The sequence below is a fragment of the Ostrea edulis genome, chromosome 1 (assembly GCF_947568905.1).
Source record: "Ostrea edulis chromosome 1, xbOstEdul1.1, whole genome shotgun sequence".
Taxonomy (NCBI): Eukaryota; Metazoa; Mollusca; class Bivalvia; order Ostreida; family Ostreidae; genus Ostrea; species Ostrea edulis.
Genome location: NC_079164.1, coordinates 106,691,896 through 106,704,145, shown reverse-complemented (window position 1 = coordinate 106,704,145; position 12,250 = coordinate 106,691,896). Strand labels below are relative to the sequence as shown.

Sequence of the window (12,250 nt, the reverse complement as noted above, 5' to 3'; positions counted from 1 at the left end):
TACACCCGACGGGTCGTCGTACGAACTACCGTTGAATTCTATCGCTAGGTATGTACGTGTGTTCCGTGCACGCAAAAGAGCCGAACATCACATTCTGAAGCTTCGTCTATATCTTTAAACGCATTGGACATATAATATTCATGCTCAGCATTCAGTTCATTTCGAAATTTTCGTTTTGTATGCTTGTAATTTTTGTAAGAAGCATGATTCACACCACGGGGGCGTCCTTCGTACAACCAAATGTTTCGTAAACGACGCTCCGTATCATGCAATTGTTTAACTCGTGACGTCCACTCGGGCTTCAAAAAGTGTTTGTATCTTGCATTGGGGATATACAAAGATGCAGCAGCATGTAACAATGTGTTAAGATCGAGGAAAAATGAATCAAGATCCTCGACAGTATTTAAATTTCTGTCCAAAAACATTTCACTACGATCACCAACATAGTTTTCATAATCTTTGAATTTATAGTAATCTACCTTATGCCGTTCGCTTCAAATAGGTGACTAACTATATATCACTATTAATCCCATAATAAAAACAGTCACTAAATTTTCCATTTCAATGAAGGACTTGTTTGTCTCCTGATATTGAAGAGTTCCTATATACAATGTAGTCTATTTTTCTTTATTATTGATATATCGTGCATGTAATTGCCCATACCTACTGTATATCAATACTAACTATACATGTTGTGATGATCGACAGCCGAATCTCAGCCAAGATTTATAAGGAATTTACATCAAACGAATGATAAATTGACGTGTTACTTGAGACACTTTGAATTCTGTAAACACGTGATTACAAGCAAGGATGATTCCATTTCAAAGGTAATGGAACAAACGATGGATTTACCTATACCCCAAAACGAGTTTCGCATTTATATTTACATGTATCAAAGAACAAATTACACACCAGTTTCGAATACGCATTTCTTTCTAAACATTGGAGGGACAATGCACTGCGTAACAACATTTACACATGCATTTTTACCAAATGAACTGAGAATGCACTTATTATGATAAGTATTGCAATTTTTAAAGTTACATTTAATTAACATTTTTACAGTTACGTTCAACATTTACAATGAACGAATGCTGTATTGCGTAGTTATGTACAAATACAGTTACAGTGGTGGAATTTTTTACCCCGTTGGCTTTCCATAATATTTAGGCTTCATCAATATTTATTTTCATTCATATGTCGATTCAATATATCCCAGTGAACTCCCAATAAAAGACACTACAGAGTACCTCCTACATATCTAGATATTTCATTGAACATAGATGTCAAGGGTAGATTAACAACTCAATAATAAACGGGATGATTTCAGCTTTTATATCGTCAACGTCCCATTTGTAGCAATAATCCATCATCATCTGCATATAATGTCTATGTTTCTCAACTGATTCGATGCGAGAGAGCATGTCCTGCGTATGATATTTTTTTCGATAGGGACAGGCTACTCTCTCTTCCACTAATAAGACACTGGGTGCCACCAGATAACTGAAAAAAATGTGGAGTGTGGTGGAAAACAATCAATCACAATCAGAATAAAAGTCTGTCACGGTAAGTGTTACAGAAGTATGAAAGAACCTGTCGAAGACAAAAAAACTAAATAACTGAAGAAAAAATTATGGAGAGAATTTCATCAGCGCATTACTATTACAAATATTAAAACATACGCCTTGACACGCCATAAACATTTATTATCTTATTTCAACTTTAGAAGTCTTAAGAACAGATTTTTAAGGTAAGAACTTTTGGGGTGTAAATGTTGACGGAGCTGGATTGGACACACCCTAAGGAAGCCACCATCCAGAACCACACGCCAGGCTCTGACCTGGAACCCGCAGGGGACGTCCAAGAAACGCCTGGAGGCGTGACTCGGAGGCAGAACTAAAAGCACAGGACATGACCTGGCATGACGCCACAAAAGCAGCCCAGAATCGTGTTCGTTGGAGGACTGTCGTAGATGGCCCATGTTCCTCACGGAACGACAGGCCTAAGTAAGTACATGTTGATGAGTTTCTGAACATGCATTTCCTATATTGAGATGATGCCTTCGAAACAGTTCTACCTAAAAGACTGTTTTGAAAAAATGAAAGACAATGATAACAAGATGGTTTCAAGATTTAACTAGTTTTAATATCGTGAACCAAAACAAACATCTTTATGCTCAGTTTAATTGTGTCATCAAATATATTTTTTAATTAGAACCAGCTTTGATAGATCAATTTGGAATTACATTTAATATAGCGTACCCCCAAAACGCTAATTTACAATTTGATCATGCAAAATTGCAATTGTAAATGGGAGTGCGAGTTGTTAACATTCACATATCATATGCACTGGTTTAATTTGTTTGGGAGGAAAAAATCATAATAACTTAAATACAATGTTAATCATTGACTTTGGCAATCCATTCCACTCTACCCATATACAATAAAATATAGTCACGAAGGCCAAGAAAAATCTCAGACAATATCTTTGTCGTCTTTGGCATGCTAATCTGACTTTTGGGACTTGTTGACGTGCGAACACTCCATTAAGTGTTACTGTTGATGTCTGATTCTTTTCTCCATGGCTGTCGCTCATCAACTTCCAGGAAACAAACACCATATTGTTAACTATTCCCTGAGGACAGGAATCAAAATTATGGCTTTCATAATGGTAGATAGGGCTTGGAGCCTTTCAGCTGTACGGGATCTGGCGATATGGAAAGTATTTCGTTATAACTATTCAAAATATCCCTGATAGGTATGGTTGTTGCGTTTCTCTTTCTGTGAATAGGAAAACGAAGTTTCACATTTCCGAGCGTGGTCCGGACAGGTTCATGGGTTATACTTGGTTTTGCCGTGGAGGTGGGGTAAGTAGCCTCCATTACCTCAGGTGTTGATTGTGAATGTGTAACCTCATTCAGTTTACCGAGAACACGCTGTGTAGTCCTCTGGTCTGTGTCAGTCATGGTGTCGCTTTTTCGATTTGAGAAACCAGCACTACCTGGTTCTTGAAACAGAGCCGATTCTTCCAGACCCAGAGTGGTCAAAGTCACCTCGGGTTTTTTGTTAGCACCAAATCCAACGCTCCCCTCTACGCTAGGTGTAACTGCTTCTTTTGTGTTGATTGCTGTGTTACTACCTAACCTGCTCTCAGAAATGAAATCAGTGTACTTGTTTTCCAACTCTGTCTTCGGTCTGTTAGAATTCTTATGAATTTTCTTTGCTATACTTTCTGGATCATTGTGTAGTGCTGAGTTAAATTGTTTTGGCGCTTCCCTGTTCTTTTGTCTACTAGTGTGTGTCCTGTCATTTTGTTTATGAATTTGGGATTTCCTAAATTTGTTGGATAATTTATTATTGTTTATTTTTTGTTGGTACACAGGTTTACGCATGGAAAAATGGAATCCGGTATTTGCCATTTTATTGCTTTTCCGCGCACTATACGTGTTGCGATGGTCGGCAGCAAGGTTGAACGTAAGACTGGAACTCGTCTGTCTACGCAGTGGCTTATAATTTTTAGACGGTGAATTCTGGACCATATTTGCCATCAGCTTCGTTGGTTTTCGAATCCCTTGTGTTGAATGTTCTTCCTTTAGATGTGACTTGTGAATTGTCGCTTTTCGTTCTTTGACAGTTTCAATCTTCTTCATTGTATGTGTTGGATTTGAATACTCTTTTATTTCTGGTTTTGCAAAGAGTGACGTGTCTATTTTACTTCTGTCGGTTGCCGTCTTTTGGGCTTTTAGAATATGGGCTTGTCTTAAAAATATATTGCCAAATATTTTGTAAATATCTGCTGGTTCTAATTTTTGATTAAAGTCAGGAATATGTGTTTTTGAGAAAATACCATTCAGATCGCTCTGAATTGTTTTGTCCGCAAATTCGCCAGTGTGTCCTCGCAAGGCGTCTTTGATTCTCTGGTAGTCCATAAGACCACTTTTTGAATGGTGACCTCCAAAATTAACTCCCACCTTCTCCGTTGACAATTTGCCATCTTGTGAGTGGATGGTCAAGGCAGATTCAGGTAGATGACTATCATGGCTATGGCTGGCTAGACTAGACCCTATCGAGTGATGGAACTCGGTGTTTTCAAGCGATGCTTTAGAAAGGTCGTGATCTCCAAGATTGGAAACATGATGACTGACAGCAATATCGCCCACTGAAAATTCGGGTAGATGTGATTTATGTTTGATTAAGGACGGATGGCTACAGTACACTTTTCGACCAAACAATGGCTGACATGGTCTGTAATTGTACTTGATGTAGCCAATGTTGTTAGGATGATGTTCGGTATCTGCTAGTGTTTTTACAGTGTCGTTATGGGTGATATTGACTTTCGGCTTTTCTTTTGCGGATTGTGTAGGTCGTGATTCAAGTGGTCCATGTGGTTCATGCTTTTCCTCCACATGCTCTCTTAAATGTCGGAGTCTGTTTATCTGTAAAGGATAAATGAAAACATTGTATATAATGCCGGAAACCTTTTATCTGTAATGGATGGTAAAAAAATGTATCTAATCTTTTGAGCCTCTTCATCAGAACAACCCATGTAGGTCCCGGTGATAAAAACACTAGGTCCACTGCGCCCCCTTGCATGTTCCTAGGAGGCGACTAAATGGGATAACAGATGCAATAATGTTTCATATCTATAGCATGGTGTATTTTATTTCTATCGTAGTAGTAGATGGTATGCGTTTCTTTAACTATATGTTAGTTTATCAATTTGACGGACAGTATCATCAACAGTTATGTATAGCTTTCACATCGTAATCCGTTGGATCCCAGAGTATAAGTTTCTCCAGTGTACAGATCACACCTCTTGTCACAAAAGAGTGGAGATATAAAAGGTGTAGTCCCATTGTGGCCGCCACAGAGACGACAAACGTTCAAAAACCGGTCAATTACAGTCGAACTTGTACAACCGAATTGTGGCTGAATTCAATATCGCTCACTCGACTTACAATCATACACAATCAATCTTCACCAGTGAGGGAAACTTACTATATAAATTGACTTTACTAATGTAAGTCATTACCTGGTCTTGAGTGACGGTTATTCCTTCATGCATAACGTACCACGAAACAGACTCATAACACGGGGGCGTGGTCAAACTTCCGGCGTAGTGGTAGTATTTTGAGGTGTCGTTAGGCAGCATATCAATGGGTCTTAACCCGGATACTATTGTTTTTTGATCTAGTAAAAGAGAAAGTAAAATATATGCAATTCCAATAGATTTTCCCCCCTAGGATGATGTACCATTATCAATTCTTCATTCACAGAGGGGCGAACATCGTTAAACTTACTATATTCTGTGACTTGATCAAGAGCTGTGGCTACTAACTCAAAGGCATGATTCTTTTCTTCAGAAATCTGAAAAATTTACATTTTCACTTTATAACTAAGAAATTGCAGAAGAAAAAACTATGAATTTTGCACTGCTTGACCTCGCTGTGCTTTGATATAACAATATCATGATGTGTAAATCAATGAATCCATATATCTCTTTATTATATACACTATTTAATATTTATACGACGCCAGGATCGCATCAAACGACACTGTTTCATGAACATTGCGGACAACCCTCGTACATGTAGTAAACTTGAGCGACAATAAACTTCGTAAGACACGATATTCTGCGAATCGTACACTCGCAAGACCAGATCTTTCAAACCCAATGTACATTATACACTTACATCTGCGAATACTCCTATCACTGCTAGTCCATCTGGGTGTGGCTTTGCTTCTGACAACGTTTTATACTTCATATTGTAATGAACAATGTGGACCTACAACAAACGAACAATTTGAATTTTACTTTCTTCATGTGCTAGCAATAAATGATTGTCATGCACCAGACAAATGTGTAAGGACGTACCTCCAGAGGATACCAGACAAATGTGTAAGGACGTACCTCCAGAGGATGTGTAATGACGTACCTCCAGAGGGTACCAGACAAATGTGTTAGGACGTACCTCCAGAGGATGTGTAAGGACGTACCTCCAGAGGGTACCAGACAAATGTGTTAGGACGTACCTCCAGAGGACACCAGACAAATGTGTTAGGACGTACCTCCAGAGGGTACCAGACAAATGTGTTAGGACGTACCTCCAGAGAGTACCAGACAAATGTGTAAGGACGTACCTCCAGAGGATGGTGAAGGTCATCCAGTACGTGTTCTGAGCCGACATGGTTGTCCGGACCCCAGTGAAAATGAATTTCCACAGCGCGATACAGTTCGCCCAAGTTAGATCCACGAAGGTATATCTCGTCGTCAATGCCCATGCTAGCTGTTTAGAAAAAGGACCAGTTGGCGTAAATTAGAGTTCATATCTAACAAACAAATCCTTACTTTATGCAATAGAATTTTAATTCTTGAATATGAATTTCACGTAAAATTGACCACCTGTGTGTCCATTGTTTCTCAGATGTAGAAAAGCTGGCTGCATTCCTTCTCCACTCAGCTTGTCGTAATTTATAAACTCGAATGTGGGGAGCCACGTGACATGATGAAGATCTGTCGTCATTATGTTGATAGGAGACTGTCGTTTGCCACCACACTGCGGAAAATATTTTGGCCAATTGTCAGGACCTGCGATTTGAAAGGCATATTTCATAAGATAAGTCTACTGCAACTGCATGTATTTCACAAACATACACACTGTAGCATTTACGACATACAGACTTATACTTTTGTCTCATCGCTTATTTTGCATTGGTAGACGACATTGATGACGATGATGATAAGAAGATATGGATTCACAAAATTCAGAGAAATTCTATAAAGTGAATACAAGTAATGGAATCTGTGCAATGCTCTTCGGTAAAGATGTAGATTTACAAACGTGTAGTAACAGACATTAATGACGACGACGAGACGACAAAGGTGACGACTATAAAGAGGAGGACGAGAAGGGGGACGAGATGCATTCACATCGCTGAATCGTGATTGAATTCTTTACCTGTGGGTCCTCCATAGCTCCATTTGTGGTTCGTTTTCGTGGCTCCGTATTGGTTGGTTTCCAGGGGGTTCTGATCAAGAGTAGACGGTACTTTGTGTCCAACTCCTGTACAAAAAGAATTTAAATCATTAGAATAGAACATATATATATTTTTTAATAAATGGATTTGATAATTCAAATAAATCCTTGATTTTGGATGCCACGATTGATTGATTGATTGATTGTTGGCTTTAAATTTAGGCCTTTGCTCGGCGCTTACGGCCATTGCGCAGTGAGGGTTCTTTAGCGTTCCACACCTATACTGTGACACGGGACATCCGTTTTTAAGGTCATCTCCGAGGACCCATGAGATTCACACCTGATGTCGAGCGTTTGGCGATGGAACTGTCACTACCTCTTTTAACGACTTAGGTTTCTCGCGGCCTGGATTCGAACCCCGGCCTTTTGCATGCGCGGCGAACGCTCTAACCTCTAGACCACCGCGGCGAACGCTCTAACCTCTAGACCACCGCGGCGAACGCTCTAACCTCTAGACCACCGCGGCGGATGTCACGAGGTGTAGGTGAAGAGACACACATTTTGATCTCTACATGGTTCTCGAGACCGTAGCTCTGAGGGTTCTTTATCCTACCAACGCCTACTGTGACACGAGACCTCCGTTTTTAAAGATCGTATGCAAAAGACCTGTGACTTCCACTTCTTATACCGGGCGCTTGGTGAAAGAAAATCACTCCCTCTGTTCAACGTCTTGAGTTTGACGTGGCGTAGAGATCCGAGAATCGATCTCGGGAACTATCGGTTGTGAAGCGAGCACCCTAACCTGTAGGCTAGCGGATCTTAAGTACACAGAGATACGATGCCAATACAGGGATAAATCACGTCAAAACTAGGTGTCAAAAAATCGATAGTTGTAACAGGCAGCTAACCAAGAGAATCAAAAAATCGATAGTTATAACAGGCAGCTAACCAAGAGAATCAAAAAATCGATAGTTATAACAGGCAGCTAACCAAGAGAATCATAATTTCTCGTTCGGTGAATACTCATTGTGGAATTATGAAACATAATCAGGAAATAGTTTAGATATTAAAAAAATTTTGATACGTAATAATACGTTTTAAAACGCAAATTCATTCATTAAAATCTTGCAATGAATAAGTAGATGTTTTATTATGAGAAAGGTTACGAATTTGGTTTCGGTGTGACAGAAACATGGAGAGATTTAATTGACAATTCGCTGTAAACCTGACAAATGAAATAGAAAATTCCACAAAACCTTATTAGTGCATGACAGCTTACATGTACATATCATTTTATTGTAATAAATCTTAAAGAAATGTATTAAAATTCTATGCCAATGCTTTAATTTCTCCGTAATTTTTTTTATACAAGTACAATTTGTGTTAAGATAATCACCACTGTTTAGGCAGTGGACTGATATGTTACTTTAAATTATTCGTTAGAATTTGACTTTTGATGCTTTAGTTAAATTGCGTTGCACGATCTGCCTAATTTTAAGTTTTACTAAGAAATTCCGATTCTAAGAAAATACAATAACAAGCTCTTCCCCTGTTAAATAGATTTAATGACAATTTAGGTTATCTTATTTGACTTTAAGGTATGGTGTAGAATTCTTATTATTATCAACTTGGACGTAATTGGATTTTCAAAATTACCTTTCTGTAGAAATAAAATCATTCATCTTGGCAAGGACAGCTATTTTTTTTTTTATCTCATTGTTATTGTTTAGGGTTTGGTTCTGTTACTTTTTTTTTTTTTTTTTTTTTATCTATTTATCTTTTTTGGGGGCCATTCCCATTTCATTTTATAGTTTTGAACTGACAGACTTTGACAATTATAGTAATACTTCTTTCTTTTTATTATCAGAATGAAAAGATAAAAATAAAGGTATGTCGTCCGCTACAAAAACAGCTCAGGATTTTTTGGTCCGGATTAGAAGTCGTGATGGTAACCCTCGCGAGCTTTAACATGATCACAGAACCGGCCGTCGTTTGTAAGAAACGACACGAATGTGAATTTTGAGGTAAAATGAATTCTTTGTGATTTGAAGTTACTGTTGCATGCACTCGGTATTTAAAAAAAACAACTTGTTTGCAGCGTGACGTGATTGAAATTCAAAACTATATACAAGTATTTACATTTCCTATGCTTTTGCCACTGATATATATATTTTTTTTTTACAATTTGTAATGATATACATTTCCTCATGAATGCACCGCAGTTGTGAACAATGAGAAGATGAATCTTGATAAATATAGTATGTCAATTTCAAAGGTTGGGAATTCTGACAGAAATGAAAGTAGTAAATAACAAAAATATATTTCAGACTTGAAAATACATGAGGGTGTGAACTGCGACACTTCATTCTCCATGAAGCTGTTAGCCCTAATGTATTTTCAAAAATAAATGAAATTTGTTTCTGAAATATATGTGTGGTTATAAACATTTATGGTTTTTTCTTTGGTTTTTATTTTGGTTATATATATAATGTGTATATATATATATATATGTGTGTGTGTGTGTGTGTGTGTGTGTGTGTGTGTGTGTGTGTGTGTGTGTGTGTGTGTGTGTGTGACTTGGGGTTATATATATATAACCCCAAGTCACAAAAAAATAACGCAAGATTCTTATCCCCGTCCAACTCGATTACTATCCCCTTTTCAAATGCTTTGCCGCCTCTCGACGCTTATATGCATGTATATACCCACAAAGCGGTCTGCCATTAGCATGAATATATATATTAATTTTTAGACTTTGCCGTTATTACCCGTATGTAACACACACTAAGATAAAATGAAATTTAAAATGTAAAGGGGCCTAGATAAAAATTGTGTAAATTGAATAGAATCTTTCAAGTTTTACTGCATTTGAATTACACATATTACTTAGTATCAAGCAAACTCCAATTCAAAACTAGAGAAATGAAACTTACCATACTGCTCACCAAGCCTTGAGTCATACTGACAGAGCATGCGTAGCATGTAGGACAGGAGGATGCATAGATCACAATTCATCGTGTGTGGATCAAATCTACCCCTGACAAAAAAAAAATCATAAACCCAAGTCACAAAAAAATAACGCAAGATTCTTATCCCCGTCCAACTCGATTACTATCCCCTTTTCAAATGCTTTGCCGCCTCTCGACGTTTATATGCATGTATATACCCTCAAAGCGGTCTGCCATTAGCATAAACTATGATACATCTTGGTGGTTTAGTAAATGTTGACGTGAAATGCAGACGTTGACGATCACTTTTAAATTTAACTGACAGGTGTCTCGTAAATAAGACAGGATGATAAAAATACTCACAGACAGGATAATAAGCTACTCTAATTTCCACTACAGAGTGCAATAATGAAGGAAAATACAAGATGTTATGTATGTATATTTATGCATTTTATATTGGAATATTAGCATTGCCGGATATACTGCTCTTTGCAACATCCTAGCCGTAGTTACGCATACTGATTTGTTTTTTAATGTAATACTACAAAGAAATAAAACCTTTCTATATGCGATATATAAATGATTATGAATTTCAAATTACCAAGAAAGTCATTCACTTGTAAATGAAATTAATTTTGGGACAGAAAGTGTAATATTTGAATGCGCACAGACAAGGCATAAAACCGCATTAATCGCATAAATTTTCTTTGCATTTTTTTGATAGGTTCATTGAATTTTAATTTACAATACATATTCTTTTCAGTGATGTAAACATTCAGAAATATTTACATTTCCAATAGTTTTTCTTTTGATATCATTACAAATTGTAACCGTATACCCACTTCCTCAAGAATGCGCTACAGTTGTGCGTTTGAATGATAAATATAGTACGTCCATTTTAACGACTGGAAATTCCTACAGAAATAAAAGTAGAATGTAAATATAAAAATAAAGATCAGTTTTGAAAATACATAGGGTATGAACTACAGAGCTTCACGCCACCATACTTCATGAAGCGCTTAAGCATCGCAGTTCATGATGGAGAAACTGAGGTCATCCCGTTTGTTGAAAGTTGTGACGCCTCAACAACTTTATGACAAACGGGATGACTTCAACTTATCCATCATAAACTTCCCATTTTATGTAGCAATATTCCATTATCACCTGCATATGGTGTTTATGTCCCTCAACTGATTCGATACGCACGAGCATGTTTTTCATATGATCAGTTTTTAACTCGAGGTAGACTTCTGACAGATAAGTCGATGTTACTGGGGTTTCAACAGTCTAGTTTAAAGTCAGCATTTTGCAAATTTTATAACGATCTAAACCAATACAACCTATCATTGGGTGAAATGCTGTCTGACATATTTGTTCTTTACATACACTGATTTTGATTATGGATTACTCCGTTTATCATGCACTCATGGCGGGTGTGACCGGTCGACGGGGGATGCTTACCATATGCAGGTGATAATGGAATATTGCTATATAAATGTATGGGAAGTTGACAATGGAGAAGCTGAAATCATCCCGTATGTCATAGAGTTGAGTTGTTAGTTTCCGTTAATATCTACTTTCAATAAAATATCTAAGTATGAAGCAGAAGTGGACGACTCTTTCCTTTCTTTTATTTCGAGTTCACGGGGATATATCGAATCGATATATGTATGAAAATTATTATTGTTAATAAATAAAACGTCGTCGATATATCTAAATGTCGAAATGAAGGCCACAGCAATATATTTTTTTCTTCTCGTGTAGAAGTTTTTGAATAAATTCTGCATCATACGAATAAAAAACAGGTCAGCTAACAAAGGAGCACAATTCGTGCCCATGGGAATTCCAACAGATTGTTGGAAGACCTGATCAACAAAGACTACGAAGATCTTGTCAATGAGGAACTCCAGCATATTTTTTATTCCAACTTGAGAGTACTTGTGCGTGGAATCAGAGTTTTGTTTAACATAGTAATGTTTTGGATGACTGATCACTAGATATGAAAATTTCCGTTTTCTATTTTTGTTGAAGAAGCAACTGTCTATGATGTCAAAAACTTTAGTCTATAATTTATCGTGATTTCCCCGCTGATCACCTTCACAAGTCATACTATATACACGTAGTCAGTTTCTACTTTTTAAAAGTTTTTCATGTGGCCACTTGTGAGATACTAATACCTGTGGATACATGTAGTGGTAAAAGGCATTCCCACATACATACAATGGTAAAAAGTACACCAAATCAATTTGATATTTGTCTTTCAGGTACGAAATTCTAATTCGAAATTGTTGAAGTCTCCTTAACTTTCTGATGATCAATCACA

At 37.3% G+C, this 12,250-nt stretch overlaps 1 protein-coding gene across 2 annotated transcripts; it reads right to left on the bottom strand.

Moving 5' to 3' along the window:
- Positions 1-2,126: 2,126 nt before the first annotated feature.
- LOC125667481 (uncharacterized) lies at positions 2,127-10,138 on the bottom strand. 2 transcript variants are annotated; one of them, XM_056153198.1, is made up of 8 exons: positions 9,913-10,138; positions 6,962-7,066; positions 6,406-6,591; positions 6,144-6,289; positions 5,696-5,788; positions 5,303-5,369; positions 5,035-5,192; positions 2,127-4,438 (listed from the first exon to the last, which is right to left on the bottom strand). In XM_056153198.1, exons 1-8 carry the CDS (start codon positions 9,992-9,994, stop codon positions 2,666-2,668), a joined length of 2,610 nt encoding a protein of 869 aa, XP_056009173.1. In that variant the 5' UTR covers positions 9,995-10,138; the 3' UTR covers positions 2,127-2,665. The 2 variants fall into 2 exon arrangements, with proteins under 2 accessions (XP_056009173.1, XP_056009174.1); XM_056153199.1 differs by lacking the exon at positions 9,913-10,138 and adding an exon at positions 7,258-7,738.
- Positions 10,139-12,250: the final 2,112 nt, after the last annotated feature.

Coding starts and splice junctions, on each gene's coding strand:
- LOC125667481 (XM_056153198.1), bottom strand. CDS start 9,994: ATGAATTGTGATCTATGCATCCTCCTGTCCTACATGCTACGCATGCTC. Junction 6,290..6,405: donor GAGAAACAATGGACACACAG/GTGGTCAATTTT, acceptor TTTTCTAAACAG/CTAGCATGGGCATTGACGAC. Junction 5,789..6,143: donor ACCTTCACCATCCTCTGGAG/GTACGTCCTTAC, acceptor CGTTTGTTGTAG/GTCCACATTGTTCATTACAA.